Source organism: Anolis carolinensis, chromosome 1, assembly GCF_035594765.1.
Source record: "Anolis carolinensis isolate JA03-04 chromosome 1, rAnoCar3.1.pri, whole genome shotgun sequence".
NCBI classification, from domain to species: Eukaryota; Metazoa; Chordata; class Lepidosauria; order Squamata; family Dactyloidae; genus Anolis; species Anolis carolinensis.
Window position 1 is genome coordinate 234,851,876 of NC_085841.1, and position 18,362 is coordinate 234,870,237.

At 41.2% G+C, this 18,362-nt stretch overlaps 1 protein-coding gene across 3 annotated transcripts in view; it reads right to left on the bottom strand.

Annotated features, from left to right (window-relative positions):
* Window positions 1–18,362, bottom strand: part of col18a1 (collagen type XVIII alpha 1 chain) — a 195,835-nt gene that overhangs the window by 2,765 nt on the left and 174,708 nt on the right. For all 3 annotated transcript variants that reach the window (XM_008110583.3, XM_062967049.1, XM_008110565.3), the window contains 14 exons: window positions 17,909–17,962; window positions 16,442–16,516; window positions 14,249–14,323; window positions 14,062–14,104; window positions 13,604–13,666; window positions 12,019–12,062; window positions 10,386–10,508; window positions 8,524–8,677; window positions 8,343–8,422; window positions 7,291–7,419; window positions 6,335–6,370; window positions 4,476–4,778; window positions 2,039–2,236; window positions 595–710 (listed from right to left, as the gene is read on the bottom strand). In XM_008110583.3, the coding sequence (XP_008108790.1) occupies window positions 595–710; window positions 2,039–2,236; window positions 4,476–4,778; window positions 6,335–6,370; window positions 7,291–7,419; window positions 8,343–8,422; window positions 8,524–8,677; window positions 10,386–10,508; window positions 12,019–12,062; window positions 13,604–13,666; window positions 14,062–14,104; window positions 14,249–14,323; window positions 16,442–16,516; window positions 17,909–17,962 (1,493 nt within the window). The remainder of the gene's footprint in view (window positions 1–594; window positions 711–2,038; window positions 2,237–4,475; window positions 4,779–6,334; window positions 6,371–7,290; window positions 7,420–8,342; window positions 8,423–8,523; window positions 8,678–10,385; window positions 10,509–12,018; window positions 12,063–13,603; window positions 13,667–14,061; window positions 14,105–14,248; window positions 14,324–16,441; window positions 16,517–17,908; window positions 17,963–18,362) is intronic.

An 18,362-nucleotide genomic window follows, 5' to 3' on the forward strand; every position in this document is an offset into this window, starting at 1 on the left:
CAGGCAATGGCAAATGGGAGTATTCCTTGTCTTAAAAAAAGTTCATGGGGGTCACCATAAGTCAACAGACGATTTTACAGGCATATACACAAGGTGAAGGTAAGGTATCACAGCAGAGCTTGAAATGTGTTATATTTTTGGACTCCAACGCCCACAATTTGTAGTCCAAAATAGAACATCCAGCAAAGGAAATTGTATGTATAAATGATTGATCAAAACCATTTGCTCTACCTCTTATTATTTGGACTCGCTCTTTGGGGGAAAGATGAATGCTGCAAATGTGATTTAGATTGAACAGGGACTATCAAAACCAAAAAAACACCTGGCAAAGCAATTCCGCCCCCTCCCCTGCCATGTCTAAAAACATTTACCACTGCAAAAGGAACATCAGGTGGTGTTGGAACAAGCAAATAAACCAGCAGCTGTAAACACATCCATTCTGTTTGTGAAGGCAAACAGGCAAAGATGTGACTTGGCTTTGATGCTTTTAGTGTTTTGGAGCCATAAAGAGACCAAGCCCAGCAGGAAGGATGGCAAATTGCAACCAACATACATTCCCAAGATTAAAAAGTCCTGTCCCCATCTCCAACATACCATGCAGGGTTTCTTAGGACATCCCTTCCGTCAAAGGAAAGAATCCGAACTCCAGTTCTGAATGAAGCCTCAGAGCCTGAGAAGAGGTTCTCCCAATTATTAAACAGCACTTCATCCTAGAAAGGAATGAGAATAGGATATATTCACCTAACCATTATTGCAAGAACAACTTTCTGAGTGTCTGGAATAATTTCACTCTGCCCGAGGAAATCCCCCCCCCCCCCCACACACTTTTTTGTTGCAAAGTTCATAATTCACTGGGAGAACACATGACTTGCACAGCAAAGTTCAATCCCTGCTATCTTCTGTCAAAGGCTTTCAGGGAAAAGGTCTGGAAGGGACCCTTGGAACGCTGTTGCCAGGCAAAGTAGCCAGTACTTTAAGGCAGCTTTTCACAAAACCAATTCTGTTCAATCATTTTGGAAACTGAATGACTATGACTAGGACCAAATGTTCCTCATTGCTCTTTGAAAATCGGATACTACTATTCCCCAACTGGTATGGAAGTCATGCGTTGGGGCAAAATGCCTATAAAGGATTTTCCGAAACAGTAAGTCCTCCATAAAAGGAGTATAACTAATATGAAAACTATGCCAGCTATTCACTAATCCGTTTTTTATTCCTCTGCAGTAAAGCTGGATATAAATATTGAATTCACCTAATAGATGTGGTTTGCACTTCTTAGAACTGAACATATTTTGCATCGTTGAAACTATAGAGCTGCTACAAAAAATCCTCTTAATTCCAAGATTATTAAAATGAGCTGCCTTGAATTATTCTACATTTTCTTTATATTCAGGTAGTGGCTCCATGCCATGAATTAAGATCAAGGAAGTCAGTAGAGTCTCACTTATCCAACATAAACGGGCCAGCAGAACGTTGGATAAGTGAAAATGCTGGATAATAAGGAGGGATTAAACATAAAATTACATTATGATTTTACAAATTAAGCACCAACATATGTTTTACAACAAATTGACACAAAAAGCAGTTCGATACACGGTAATGTTATGCAGTAATTACTGTACTTACGAATTTACCACCAAAATATTGTAACATTGACTACTAAAAGGCAGACTGCATTGGATAATACAGAACATTGGATAAGCGAGGCTCTACTGTATAAGTATTTCACGATCATGAAGAGTGAGGTTTCCTTTCTCTCTCTCTTATGGTGTGAGGAGAGTGCATTCTCAGCTATGAGCTCCACCAAGATCCTGCTGTTCTCTAAGGAGGCAGGGTGTCTCCCAAAAATCCTGGGAAGATCCTCCTTGTTTGCTGATTTTACCTGGTAACAGAGGAAGCACCTCAAAAAGATCATCTACTCTTTGTGATGCAGAAAGCCCATTTTGACACTTTCCCAGATAGGTGGCCACCCAGTTTCTGGTGATTAATAGCTGTCAAAAAGGGAGGTAAAATTAAGATTGGCTTTGACCACACCTACCCTGAGATTGACAATAGGCACTGTGCTCCTGTCAGCTCTACGCACTATGCTGTAGAGGTCTTGCAGGCGAGAGGAGAGGAATGCTCTGAAAGTACCCGTCAATCCAACCTCCCGGGCTTGCTGGAAACACTGGAAGTCTGCTCCCCGGATGCCCCGCATGCTGCCACTCAAGGGAGTGTTCAGAGCGATAAGGTGGAGCTGCAAAAGCAAAAAGAAGACCAACGTGTGAGAAAGAGCCATGTCCTAATACTGTTTGAGCAGTTCCATACTGATGTCACTGTTCTCTAGATTACAGGAGACACTAAGAAGTAAGGTTGAATCATGAGCAGCACAATTCAAGCAGCTAAGAAGGGGTCCTGGTTCTCGCTGCATCTTGTCCGGCCTTTAATCTGCTTCCTGGCAATGGCAAGTATCCAGTCTTGTCAAATGGGAACATCCAGTCCTCTCCAACACTGTTCAAGAGATGTTCCCAGACAGATCAACAATTGGGCCCAAAAGGAAGCCAGCATGGTGCAGTGATTAGAGAGGCAAATCAGCATTGAGGAAACCACTGTTTATATTGTCACCCAACCACAGTACTATCTGGACTATCCTAATTTACTTCCTAGGGGTTGATGTGAGACTAAAGCACGTGGCAGGGCAGAGTCCACTATGTCAACATGCAATAAATAAAGAGTTTGGGAAGTTACATTTAAGATAAAAGATAAGGGATTACTATAATGACATACAGAAGCTTTTTATAACTTGTGCAGATGAGAGAATTCAGGATTGTTGCCTAGAAACTCTCGGAAACTCTGCTTTGAATGAGATTTTCCTGCTTCTTGCAGGGGTTTGGACTGGATGGCCCGTGAGGTCTCTTCCAACTCTACGATTCTATGATTCTATGGAAGAAGGCTCAGAGACCAGCAATTGAACAAATAAATTACCCAGGAAACAGTACAAAATAGTAGCCCGTGTCTCAGTGCAGCTATCATAAATTGGAACTAGGATACATTCTGTGAAATAAATGCCAGAAATGCACTGCAAAATGATATCTAATTTAATACAGATAGGCAAATGATGAAAAAAAATTATACTTCCTTGAATTGTTGGTATACATTTAACAGTACATTCCAAGTAATTCACTGTGTGTATGTTAATTATGCCTCCCCCCTTCGTAATTTCCATTTCCATTTTGTGGTTAGGCAAATATACCCCTCCCCTTTTGTGTCTTTTTTTACCCAACAGCGAGAAGGAAAATATCAGAACCTGAAACTTGTCAAAATATCCAATGCCTGCATTGCTTCCCAGAAAGATAGAAAGCCACCCTCTGGTCTGGCTAATGTGTTGTGTTGCTTTCTAAATGTGCCAGGTGATATCAAATAGGCATGCTTACCCAACAGTTTGGGCCTATTTTTGAGAGTGGATCAGAAAAAGCTACCTTAAGCAGCTTCCTGTCTGAAATGGAGTACAAACACATAGCTCCCCCCCCCTCTCTCTCTCTCTCTCTCTCTCTCTCTCACACACACACACACACAGAGTCAAGTTAGTTTGGATCAGAATACAAAGGCATTTAGCAGCATCTTTGAGAGACAGAGAGAGAAGTTGGTAGCCTAAAATTTCATACTTCATGGAGGTGCCTAAGAACAGACCTTTATAGCTATGAATGAGCGGGTGGTATGTGTGAATAGTAATTGAGATGGAAAACCTGTGGGTCTGGTGATGAGGTTCAATTTTAAATATGGTTGTTGGGGGACAAAGACAAAAGAAAAGATGTTGCCAAAAGCCTGGATGAATGGATAACCAATTGACTGGTGGAAAGAGTTACTGATATGTACAACCAGAAAGAAGATGTGAGAAACTGACCAAGAGTGCTCTCATGAAGCTGGGGTGTTAACTAGTGTTAAAATAGGCAACTCATGCATCTGACAAAGTTAAAACCATCTGCAAAAGCTTATGCTATCACTTTCTTTCTCTCAAGTCACAAATGCGCTACAAGATCCCTTCACACACATACAGCCATACACAGAATGCCCAAGCAGTTTCCATGTTTGTTTGTTCATTTTTGATTATGCAGATCTAAGTCTTCCTGTCCATATTGAGGAAGGAAAAAATAAACCCACCGAGGTCTCTCAACCCTACATAAGGATTTTGGGACTATCCTTCATTACCGATTACACTATTCTGCAGTTCAAAAAGATCTGGAAGCCACGCTTTGTCTACTCTTGGCATACCAGTTCTTCCCATCGTCCCTGAACCAGGCCAACTCCATGAATACTGCTCATCCCATCCAATCTACAGCAACCGTTGGTTACTAGAGTCAGCTAGTATATCTATACCACCACCCCAAATTTCTTTCTGCAAGATCAGTTGAGACAGCCATCATAATGATAGTGCTCCCAACCCTAGCAGCTGCAAGAGTGGGACCTTTACCAAAATATTTATAGGGCACACTCACAGCAGGTTGGAAGTCATGGTGAGTGTGGACAGCAGAAGGCGCAGGCTCGGGCTGGTGAAAGAAAGCATTCAGTGGCTCTTGTTGGTGATGGGCGCCATGGTGAGGTTGTTGGATGGCAGGTTGCTCAGGAAGGCGGTGCTGATTGATGGCCCCTTCATCCCCTCTCCAGGGCTTGGCGGTGGAGTAAGTGCTATACTGTGAATGCACAGGCAAATGTTGCTGGAATGTGCGCTGAGATCCAGAGGATGCTGTGTCTCCATGTGAATGGTGGACACTGGAAGGCCTATCATACACCTCATTGTCCTGGAATGGAATGAAAATTATTACATCAGCATCTTTGTATTCCCACCTTTTCCCACCCAGAGTAAAATTCAAGGCAGCTTTCACATGAACAAGATTACAATTAAAAACATACAAAATCAACATCAGAACCAAATTAAACTAGTAACCACATTTTAAAACTCTAAAAGATTTTAAAAGTTAATCAATACAGTTTAAAACAATTCACAGCTGTAACTGTGAAAGTGGCAGGACTGAGAGAAGGGACTCTCTTGTGAATCCCAGGGTCTAGAGAGGCTTATATTGGGAAATACGATCTGTCAGATAGCCTGGACCAAAGTTGTATAGGTCATAATCAACACTTTGAATAATATTGCTGCACCATCTTCTGTGTGCCTTCATTTGTTGTCTGTGCCATGGTGTTTGAACTACAATGTACTACCTCATGTTATAACTGACTAAAGATTGTGTGAAATCTTATGTGCTCTGCTGCGACCAAACCATTCAATTGCACCCCCAGATTTCTACCCTGAGCTGTCCTTGAGAGCAGAGATGTAAAGTAGTGATTTAAAGTAATACAGTTATCTGCATGATTTACCTTTGGGGCAGGAGCAAGAGTATCAGAAACTTAAATTTCAGAAGTAATGTAAGGAATGGTAATAGCAATATTTGTATAATATGTCATGTATTTTATTTTCAAGATTATTTTCAAATTGCACCCCCATATTATATGCCATACTTTCTTAATAAAGCCACATGTTTCATGGTATACATATAATTGCTGGTGAATACATGTATTTTGTATTTACTATAAATTTTTAACATGTTAAATTTTCAATTAAAAAAACTGAGAAGCACAAAGACAGAGACTTGACTGCATTTTAAGACGAGCCATTTACTGATATGTGGCATATTGCCTCCTGGGGGACTATGGAGGACCACAACCCTTGTCTCAACTCCTGGGAAAACATGGGTACTTGCTCTCAAGTACCCCCAAACTAACATGTTTTTGACCTTCTCTGAGCCATTTGAGATCTACAGAGCCCCCCCCCCCCTTTAAAAAAAAACTGGGATCACTTTCTGTTGGGAAAAAGGCCTCCCCTGGATTGAAAATGAACTTGGGAAAGCAAAAATATGTCAACTGAACATATGGGAATACCTTTCTTTCCCCCCCGCCCCAAAATTGTGTATATTCTGAAGGGATTGTACAGCCCAGATTGCACTTTACCTACCCCTGTTTTGAACCACTGTTTGTGATAATGTGGGAACCTGCAATTGTGGCTTGTTTTCCAATTGCCCATCCAAAAACAGCCATTATTAGAAGAGGTGAGAAAGAAACATACCAAACATTGGAAAAAACAAGCCACAAATTTGCTTGATTGCCTGCCATGTAATTCATGGCATCAGCAACGAACTGCTGTTAATCTAAACGATGACTTACTGTGACTATGGGAATGTGCTCATTATATAAGAATATAAAGTACAATCACTGTAATTAAAGAATACTATCAAATAGAGAATGTACTATAATAGACATCCTAACCACATCACACAATGCTAGACAACAATGTTTCACTTACCAGCCCAGGACCAGAGAGCGATATTCTTTCCTCAAGCTGAAATCAAACCAGAATCATTATTTTAATATTTATATTGTGCTTTTTGTCTATTTAAAAAATCTATGAAACAATTTTGTTTGCTGATCTTATAACCATATTGGAGAAGCTCACCATTTATTCCCTTAGTTGTGACCACTACACTACACTGCATCAGTCCCAATTTTTTTTTCCATGATGAATTTTGTAATTTCCCAATGCAGCCCAAGGCTGGGAACAAATAGTTAGCAAACCTCATATCTGAACTACAAGGTACCAAACAAGTCCTAACTTCCTAGCAGGTGAAACAACTGTCTCTTGGCAATATGACAAGAATGACATTTAAAGCCACAAGGATTGTCTAAATAAGTATAAAACAACTGGGTGTGTGTGTGTGTGTGTGTGTGCGTGCGAGTTAAAGCTAAAGAGTAAACATGCTTTATACCCACTGGGCATAGCCTGCTAAGAAAAAAACAGATCTTTCATCACATTGCGTCAGACAAGAGACCTTTGTTAAGGAAATGCACTGTAGACCCATTCCTGACAACAGCAGCCTGTGTTACAGAGAAAATAGGGATGCAGCTGAAGTTCGCAGCAACAGTGGGCAACTACCAAGAGTTTGTGGACACACAAGAACCTCTAGGATCTGAAAGACCATTTCCTCCTCTGAAAACGTTTGAACACTTAAGCTTTTTCATCCAAACTCAATTGTGAAAACTATCGCCTCCAGAAAGGCTATTCGGAATCAAGTCAGGGCAGGGGTATTTTGTCCATTACAATAGAGGAGTGCTTCTTTCTGACCTCATATTCCATTTCCAAATAAATGAATAGTGTTGCATTACCCTCAGCGTCTGCTTCCCATGCTACAAAGAGAGAGCATTATTTATGACAACTGTCCATATACAGCTGGACACTTAGCCTCCACATATATGCGTACTTACAAGGATTTTCCTGAAACCATTGCGAACACGGATGTAGAGCTCTTCTCTATCCCGGATAAAAATGAGTTGCCCTTCTGGAACTTCATGAGATCTGCTCATCATGCTTTGATAGGTTGGCAGAATCTGTGGCTGTCAGGAAGCAGGTAATTTGATGAACGAAAAAACAAAGATGGGAACCTTTGCTGCCACTGATCAGTTTGGATAATGCACCATATTTTGACTCACTGTTTCACTATATACATCTAAAAGTACATCTACACTGTAGAATTTGGAGCCCCCGATGTCATAGTGGACTAAAGCCTCATGACTTGAAGGTTGGGTTGCCGACCTGAAGGCTGCCAGGTTCGAATCCCACCTGGGGAGAGTGTGGATGAGCTCCCTCTATCAGCTCCAGCTCCATGCGGGGACATAAGAGAAGCCTCCCACAAGGATGGTAAAAACTTCAAAACATCTGGGAGTCCCCTGGGCAACGTCCTCGCAGACGGCCAATTCTCTCACTTCAGAAGCTACTCAAGTTGCTCCTGACACAAAAAAAAACTGTAGAATTAATGCACTTTTGGCACCATTCACACATTTTTTGGCTCAGTGCTATGGAATCATGGGAGTTGTAATTTTATCAGGCCTTGAGCCTTCTTTGACAAATAATGTTGGTGCCTCATCAAACTACAACTCCCATGATTTCATGGCATTGAGCAGTTAAATTGATGTCAAATAGCATTAATTCTACAGAGTAGATGTACCCTATATCTGTAAGGCTAATTTATAACTAATGAACTACTCAAACTGAATCTTTCACATTATGAATTTCAAGTCAAATAAGAATTATTCCAGTGGAGGATTCATCTGTAAAGCCAGGGATGCTTCTCGCCCCAAGAGAGCCTATGGTTTATTAAAAACCAAACAAACCAGAGGCCTTTCAAGTTTCACCAGGTTGGCCTAGTAAAGCCTGTAGGAAGCTTGACATGTGTAGGAAGCTTGACATGTAGGAAATGGTCCCTGGACCCTCCAAAGTTGCCCATCTGTCTCTGCATGACATTGTTTTCTCTTCTTACCCCAGATGGAGAGGATGCATCGTTACTGCCTGGAGGTCCTGGTGGCCCTGGTGGGCCAGGTGGGCCTGGAATACTGATAGCTGGAAATGAAAGGAACTTGGATTTGTAAAGGTCTAAACTACCTCAGAGCTAACCTATCTGCAATGATGGAATACAAAAGCAGCAGATGTCATCTACTCACCTTGTCTGTGGGGTCCTGGGAAAGATGGAGGGCCTGGGGGGCCAGGAGAACCTGGGGGTCCTGGAGGCCCTGGGCGACCCTCAAATCCTGCGCCAGGAGGTCCTTGGGGTCCTGGAGGGCCAGGAGGACCCCTAACACTGTCTCCTTTAGGGCCCTGAAAAAATACATGTGGTTTGAACTGTAGGCACAGAAGAAGCTGAGGATCATTTAGACCTGGAGTGTGCAAAGAGCTACCCACAAGCCACAGGCAGCCTCTGAGGTCTTTCCTGTGCCCTCAGGTCTCCACAAGTGTCAAAAGTGTCTCCAAATACATTCTAGGAGGTATAGGGGGCAGTTTTGCCATGTTTCTGATATCACTTTGGAGAATTTTAAAAATAGGAAGTGAACCCAAAGTCTGCTCATTCCCGCTAAACACCTTTCTTGGACTAAAACATATCAAACATACCACACATTCCCTAAAACAGTGGTTTCCAACCTTTGGTCCTTCAGGTGTTTTGGACTTCAGCTCCCAGAAATCCCAGCTATCTTACCAGCTGTTAGATATTGTGGGAGCTGAAGTCCAAAATGACTGAAGGACCACTGCCCTAGAAGATATGTAGGGGCATTTTGCACCAAAAAAATTACTTCATTTCATTTAATTTCACTTTGGGGTGGGGTGGGGTGGGGTGGGGTGGGTCCCTCCATGGTCTAGCTTTCCACAGTTGCTCATCCTTACTCGAAGCTGATCCCTTGTGTAATAGCAGGTTCATCCAGCATCAATATTATGTCAATCAATAAATTTGACTCAAGCAGCCAAATCCTCCTACTCCTCTTCTTGTCACAATTTTGACCAAGCTGTAACCAACTTCTCCTAGTCTCTCATCTAGAAACAATAATCTCATATGTGGGCTCTGTCAGATTCTCCAAAGCATTGCACTCATGCTTCCATTCCTGAACTCTAAAATGAGCAAGTTTTCCCTATCCTTCCTACTCAAAGAAACAACCTGCACATTTGCAACTTTCCTCTCCTCTCTCTCTTTTGCTACTGCATTCACTGTTGGTATTATTGCTGTGTTGGAAAAAAAGATTTGGAGGGCAGGGAGATGAAAGAACAATACTATTTGCAGGACAGGTATTATCTAAATTACACTGCTCCTATTTTCTCATCACTTACAATCAAGAACAGTCTGTTTGCCACCTGAAGTATCAAGTGTATTCCACCCAATTGTAGGGCTAGTCCTGCAAAGTGCCCTTGGCAATGGGGAAAGCATAACTGCCAGAGTCCACAATGTTGATGGGATGTGCAAAATGGCAAAGGCACTGTGAGGTGGGGATAATAATTAACTGTCCCTGCATTAAACACAAGAATTCCTAGACCATGATAAATTAATTCAATAATCTGTTTGCTTTTCCAAAACCTGTTCCAAATAGACCCCAAAGCAGCTGTCAGCCTGCTCCAGATTGTTATGGCTTCACACTGAGAAGAAGTAACACTTGACACAGAGCAAGAATATGAAATAGTTTCTGTTCTTGGAAAACTGCGGTACTTTTTTTTCCCTTTTTTACACCATCACCAGCTTGGTGTCATGATTTGAGCATTGGACTATGACTATAGAGACCAGGGTTCATTTTTTATTCAGCCATGGCAATGAGCTGGGTGACTTTGGGTGGATCAAACATTCTTCGTCCCAGAAAGCCCCATGACAGGGCCACCTTAGGGTTACCAGATTGGAAAGGAGATGAGGGTACAAAACAACAACAACAGCCCTATCTAGGTCACCCACTTCATCCACTTTTGTAAAAAAAAAAAAAAAGATTGCAGATTATACCACCCTGCAAAGACATTAGCTACCCTTCCCATTGTGCAATATGGGATCTCTTACCGGAGGACCAGGGTATCCTGGGTGACCCGGAAGTCCAGCAGCTCCTGGTCCAAATAATCCTCCACCTCCTGGCTCTCCTTTTTCACCTTTCTCTCCAGATTCCCCTTTCTCTGCTCTTTCTCCCTAAGGAAAAGTGATTACATACATAAATATACAGGTACCAAACAAAATGCATCCATCTGCCTCACCTCCAAAGGTAGGGCTAGTGCCTTCCAGAGTATGTACTTAAGTAAATAAACAAAACTCCTCCATTACTAGCAGAAGGCTAGGAAAAAAATGGGGGGGGGGGGGTGAAGCACAGTCCCAGTTTCTGCTACTGAACTGAAAGATACCACTGGCCACAATTCCCTGCAGACATAAAAGTGCCAATTTGGGTGCACCTACACTGCAGAATTAATGCAGTCTGACACCACTTTAACTGTCATGACTCAATGCTATGGAATCCTGAGATTTGTAGCTTGGTGAAGCACCAGCAGTCTGGCTGAAATGGTTAAAGATCTTGTAAAACGACAACTCCTATGATCCCATAACATTGAGCCATGGCAGTTAAAGGCAAACATCATTAAATCTAGACTGACCCTCAGATATATGTGGTGCAGGTTTTATTTGTCTGGCATTGACTCATTCATTGGACTGCCAATCAACAATGCCAATAAAGAGTGGCAAAGGCCCAAGGAGTAGAAAATTATACGTGTCTACTTTGCACATACAGAAAGAAATCAATTTGGGATCTAAGTCTAAACATAACATTTATGTATGTTTTATATACCTTATAAATACAGTCTGAAGGTCATTTTATACACAGTACAGGGTGTTTGAAAAAGAACTCCCTAGTTCTAATGTGTTTTAATTTAAAACTAGGGAGTTCTTTTTCAAACACCCTCTATTTTAAATAATTTGGTGCATTAAACAAAGCTTGTGTACACTGAACCATCAGAATACAACAGTGTCACTATCTCAGCCACCAATGTGGACAATTATGGATTTTGGAGTACAATAGAGTCTCACTTATCCAAGCCTCGGTTATCCAAGTTTCTGGATTATCCAAGCCATTTTTGTAATCAATGTTTTCAATATATCGTGATATTTTGGTGCTAAATTCGTAAATACAGTAATTACAACATAACATTACTGTGTATTGAACTGCTTTTTCTGTCAATTTTGTTGTAAAACATGATGTTTTGGTGCTTAATTTGTAAATCATAACCTAATTTGATGTTAAATAGGCTTTTCCTTAATCCCTCCTTATTATCCAAGATATTCACTTATCCAAGCTTCTGCAAGCCCGTTTAGCTTGGATAAGTGAGACTTTACTGTATTTTGGATTTCTGTATTAGCAATGTTCAACCTGCACAATCGCTAGTTTGAAATGCAAAAATATCCAGGTACACTAAATCTAGATGCTATTAAAACTGATCAGGACAAGGAGAAAAATGCAATGTATTTAATAAAGAATTACTTCAAGGTGTAATGTTGTTACCCTGCTTCACTAAACATGTGTCAGGAGAAAGAAGGTGGTCGGCCCTACGCCCTACCCTTAACCCCAATGCATTCATCTTCCACTGATCTTCTCATTTCCTAAAGTTTGCTTCTTTATACATGTACATTTTCCTTCTTGATGAAGAATGCTTACCCAAAAGGGAGAATCAAATGTGCTGAAATCATAAGGAAACTGGCCTTTGTGGGGGGAAAGGAGAGAAGAATTAGTTTTGAATGACAGAAATCAATGTGTTCCACTGAGAAGTTCCTTTGCTTTCTGCCTGGAATATAACAGGTTGAAGAAGGTTGTCCTAAAGGGATTTCTAAAGGCAGAATGCAAAAGGAAGTCCTGTGCCAACTCTTGACATAAAATCAAACAGTAATATCTAACCCCTTCCCATAAAAAACAAAAATAGGTGCATAACTTTCTGACATAATGGACAATGACCGGGAAACCAATACTGAAAGAGGAAAGCAAAATAAATATCTTTTAGAAACCACTGCATATTTTTCTTGTCAGAAAATTATGAGAGACACATTATGGATTTGAAGAATGATGCAATGGGACTTTGGTCACTCAAACATCTTGACTGAAGGGGATAGTTCCTAAAAATAAGATTATCTTTACAGATATAATTTGGTCTGCTCACTCGATAATATACCTTGGTTATGTATGCACGTTTACTGACGTGTACCATATAACTGTGAATTTTCCAGATAGAAACATAGTGGGCGCATTAGTCCTAAATTGGAATTTAAAAAGTCAATACATATGTTTTCAGAGTTGTCTCTTTTATACTTAGGGCCCTTAACTAAACCTTTTCATGCCAGGAAGAGGTGAAAGGGAAAAGCCACAACTGAGGCTGGATCTACACTACCATATAATCCAATTTCAAAATAGATTATCTGCATTGAACTGGATTATATGAGTCTACACTACCAGATAATCCAGTTCAATGCAGATAATATGCATTCTGAGACTGGATTATATAACAATGTAGATCCAGCCTTCATGATACGGTGCCTCTTCTGTGTATAGCTTTGCATTCTGGTTCCTCTGATTACAGCCCACCAGGTGTTGTTGGCGTGGGTCAAATACAGCACACACAATATTCTTCACCATGGACTATGTTACCTAAGACTGCTGGGACTTGTGTTATAACAACATCTGCATGATTCCCATTTCTGTCTTGGGACAAGAAGTATACTGGAACATTAGTGTTTATGGAGGAAGCTTTAGTTTAATGATTCTCAAACTGTGCTCCGCAGAGCCTTTAGGGCTCCGCAAAGCACAGTCAGGGGCTCCACAGGGCTCTTTGACCCTCCTGCCTAGGAATCTTGTGGCCTGTGGAACCGTGCTGCTGTTGCGGAGGCCCCATTGGTCACACCGCCACCGCCGGGGGGGGGGGCATAGGCCATGCTGCTGGTGGGGAGGCCACTTTTTGCAGGACAGGGTTCCCCTTTTGTGTAGCAAGGGAGGCCTGCTTCCCTGTGCTTCCTGAGAGGGGCTCCTGGCCTATCTGTCAAATTTTAAAATGCAATGCGGCCCCTGTGTCCAAAAATTTCTTGAAACTTTTCCTTCAAAAAGGGCTCCATGGTTTTAAAAGTTTGAGAACCCCTGCTCTATTTGGTTTAGGAACCAAGCCACAACAGTCTTCTGATAAACTCATGCACCCATGACAACTCTCAATTAAAGAAGTGGTAATTCCAGAGAAGTATCACACTGCAAGCTTTCTTACCTGGGGGTCCTGGAGGGCCCACGTCACCTTTATCCCCCTTCTGACCTGGAGCACCATGGTAGCCTGAAACAGAATATTGGCATAAAACTTGACAATTCCCCAAAACCTATGAGAAGGTACAACATAACAAGAGGGTTAAAAATGAAAATATAGTCAAATTTCCAGAAATCCTGGGGACACTCATTAAACTTATTTTATTTAATTTTATTTAACTCAAGTGGTAGTTTAAAGCTTAACGTGCCAAAGTTTAACAACTGATGATGACACCTGCAGCGCCAAAAATTTAGTCATGTTATGCCTCTCCACCACTGATTTGATTGGACCACCACCACTCCCAATTTTGGAAAGTCACCCACACCATAATTTGCAGAGAGATTTGCTCTAAGAGTTTATGGGGAAAACAACAACATCCAATCTCCTCCATTCCAACCCACTCTGCAACTTTCTTGCATTCTTACCAGGCAGTCCTGGAGGTCCGGGAGGGCCCACATCACCAAAGGCCTGAAATTTTTTAGAAAAGTTTCCCATGAATTGTGTTACTGCAGCTTATGATATATTATGATATATTCATTGCATTTCCAGAGCTAAATATAATATACCCCTATGTTTGCACAGCAAATAAAATGTATTTAGGCCTTTACTCACATTGTTGTCATAAACAGGCACCACGGTGCCAGGAGGACCTGGTGGGCCAGGAGGGCCAGGAATCCCTGGAGGACCCTACAAAGAGAGAAAGAGAAACACAAGCACCCAATAACTTAATGCAGTCTGGAAGTGCAGAAGTGAGACCCAGAACCTCTGCACAACAACCTTGCTTCTGTGTGTGCTCTAAAGTTGTTGTTGTATATATTTTCAAGTCTCCTGTCAACTTATGGTTTTCTTCAGCAAGGAATACTTAGGAAGTTGTTTTGCCAGTTCCTTCCTCTGAAACATTGCCTAAAACACCTGGTCTTTGTTGGTGGCCTCCCATCCAAGTACTAGCAAAGGCTGACTATGATTAGCTTCCAAGATCAGATGTGATGGATAAATATGATACATGGATTGAATGGAATTGTATGAAAGGAGTATGAATGGAGCCTAATTTGGCTGAAGACACAATACTAAAATTTTAAGGTTTGGAAAACAACTACACTTTGACAGATTTGCAATGGAAAGCAGAATTCTGGTTGTCTGCTTCCTTCTGTTAATGTGGGATTTGTGTATTTATAATGTTTAAATGAAATTTCTGTCTTGTCTGTATTGCGTACTGATTGAATCATCCAGAGTGTAACATAGTCTGGAAAGAGTTAATTACTAAGAAGCTGTGATGACCCTGATGTGTGGCTGGAACTGGGGAGTGTCCAGACACAAGTGTGTATGCATTACTGATTGCATCAGTTCAGTTCAGTTCTGTGTTGAGTCGAGTGCTGTCTGCTGAGAAGTCAAGTCCTGTGTCCATTGTCTTCAAGTCTGTTTGTCTTTATTACTGCTTTCAGTAAAACTTGTATATAGTTTTACCATAGTCTCTGATGTCTCTTCGTGCTGCGTTCCTCTGACTCCATCCAACTGCTGCTGCGCTGTGTAATTTACTCTGACACCTTCTCAGATTGGAAGAGAAGGAGTGTGTTTTGGAAAAGTATTGGAAGTGTTGAAAGTATTGGAAAAGTGGTAGATTTCCAGGGAAGCAATCTGGCCTAAGTGCAGAAGTTCTTCTCCAGGAAACAGAGGAAGAATGGTGTATGTATGTGATGAATGAATGTGTATGTATAGTGTAAATGCTGAGTAGATGTGGCAAAATTCCTCTTGTTTGTTAGCCAATGTAGCTGTAATTTGTTTGTGTATCCAATGTAGTTATACAGAGTCTATATGTCTGTTGTTCTTTGTGTTAAAGTGTAAAGGTTGCTGTGATATATTCTCTCATACTGAAATTGCAATAAAAAGAACCTTTGTTTTAAAAGTATTTATGACACAGACAGGATATATTATCTTTAGGATATTTAGGCCCTTAAAGTTGTTCTTACTGGGGGTGAAAATCCTGGCATAGTCGATGACATCTAAACTCAGGATTCATAGCCAACTCAAGAGATGAAAAATAGGAAGAAAACATAGGCTGTGGAATGTAGACTGAAGTATACTGTGTCTCTTTATCTTATGTAACATCAGCTATCACAAAACAAACAGTTTCCTTCCACCACCCTCTCGAACTGGTCACTGGCCCTAATAAAGTGAATTTGACTAACTTCCACAACCCACTCAAGAGAAGGAATAACTACTCCCCCATGCTTTACAAAGTTCATACTGTAGCAAAAAGACTTCAAGTTATTTTGTTAGCCATCATCCATGAATAGGTTGTGAAATCAAGATATCTGAGGAAATGGCTCTTCCAGTGTACTGGCAAATATCTGCATGATTTTGTCTAAGCTCCTTTCCCAGAAACCAAATAGCAGAAACAGTTGGAGTATATAAGTTTCTCAAGCAGAGCATGAGGGAAAACTGGAACACTAGAAATGGCACAGATATTGCCTCTCTTCCTAATTCTACTCCCTGAGACCAAATACAGAATTGCACCAAAGAAGGAGAACATATTCAAAGAATACTCTCCTACACTGTGGACTTGATTGCCAAAATGCGTATCTGTATTCAGCTTCCTCAGGTGTCTTAAGGTGATTCTAACTACTGGGTCAATAGAAAAAACATCATTTTTTTTAGGTGCACCTTGGAAGGCTTGGGCTTTTATTATTTTTCACATAATGCTAGAGATTGAGAATCCTCACTCCCAGGTGCTGAAGGAGCATAGGTAGAGCACAGGTAACATACCTGCCTTCAGCATGGAAGTTAAATAGAAGCTTTTCCACTCACCCTTACACCCAACCCTCCACTGGGATCAGCAGGGTCACCTTTCTCTCCTTTCAGCCCATTCATACCGGGTCGACCCTGCAAAAAAGAAATAAAGCATACTGGGCTCAACTGAGATGCAACACAAATGTGGAAATGTATTTTATTTTCTTCAATGTATACCCTGACTTTCTCTCACTGAGAAACTGGAGGCAGATTACAAAATTTAAAACAGAGATTGGCTAAAATGTTACACACATAAGTTATTTAAAAGTTAGTCAACTATTTTAATAAAAGCAGATAATTAAGAACAGTTTAAAATACATTTAGAACATAATTAAAAGCATGCAAGAAAAAAACGCACCATACCACTATCAATGCTATTCCAACATGTGAGAAACTAAAAGCCTGCCTAAATAGGAGACTTTAACCTCCTACTAGAAAAGAGAGCAGTGGAGTGGCTAACAACACCTGCCTTGGAAGGGGTTCCACAGCCAAAGAGCATCCATTGAGAATCTCTCTCTTAATGTCCTTCACCACATGTGCCTGTGATGGTGGCGAAAGATGGGTTGCTTACCTGTAACCATGTTTCTTTGAGTGGTTATCTGTGGAATCTGCACATATGATACTGATTATGCCTAAGCAATACTTCCGGAACACTCTCAGCTGTGAAGTTTTGGCTGAAGCCCCGCCCGGCCTCCCCATGAGGCATATAAGGTGCGGGTAGGGATGTAGCCACAGTTCCCTTTCTTCTGCCACCTTACAAGCAGCTTAAGGAACCTCTCGTATAAGAAGGCTAGGACTGTCCATGTGAGGTGAGATGTTGCTGTGCTGAAATTCCCACTTTTCCTCACAATTGGCTAGGATGAGTTATAGCAGCTAGGAGAGTGAAGTCCAGCAACATCTGGAGGACCACACAATTTCCACCTTTGGGCTACAGATATTGCATAATATATTGAATAAAGTTCAGTGTTGACTTCACATGACAACCTCTGCCTTTTCTTAGTCCTGACACAACTCTGCTAGAGTCAGTGGTTGAACTACCGGACTAGAGTACAGCAGTCATTCCAGAAAATCTAAATGGTGGGAAAGGGCTTGTGTGACTTCTTTGACAGGACTTGAGTACATCTTGGCTGAAGAAAAGATGACTGTTTCAAAGGGTACTTCAGGGGAATCTTTGGCATTGGAAGGACTGGCATGGTCATAACTCCATCCAGGGAAGAGAAATAGACGGGAAGTTGCACAAGTAAAGAAAGAGGCGGGAGGTGTATGAAGTGGGACCTGGAGTCCTTTAAAATTGTTTCCTTTTTTCCTTGTTGATGGTTCAATGATTTAGCAATTAATTTCTGACGCACTTTCTGGAATCCCTCTATAACTGAGAGCTGGAACTGGTTACTGGGTCCTATCCATCTTGGCCTTCTCATTTCCAACTCTACCCCTTTTATAAGATAATACACACCAGAAGAAACATCTAAAAATAAGAATACTTACAGGTCTTCCAGGAAAGCCAATTTCTCCTTTCTGCCCAGGCCTCCCAGGTGGCCCCTATAAAAGGAAAGGAAAATAGTAACATAAGACTGAATTAGAAAGACAAGAGATTGCAAAATGTAAGTTCTTGCAGTGGCTCTAATATATCATGCACAATGGAAGTAGAAAGCTGGAAGATGATCTGTGGTGATGGTTGCTGAGATGGCTGACAAAAACAGACACAGAAAAACCCAGAGTTTGCACAAATACATTAAAACCCTTAATGGGTTGCCCCTAAACCCCAACTCAATAAAGATTGGACATATTCAGAAAATACAGAATGTTGAGTTTCAACTGGAAAGTAAGCCCTGAGGAAGAGAGGTACAACCTCCTCAAACTCTTATCTCTTTATCCTCCCTGAAGTGAAACAGTGATCCTTCTACCAGGAGGGGGAGACAAATATTGAAATGTTTTGTGC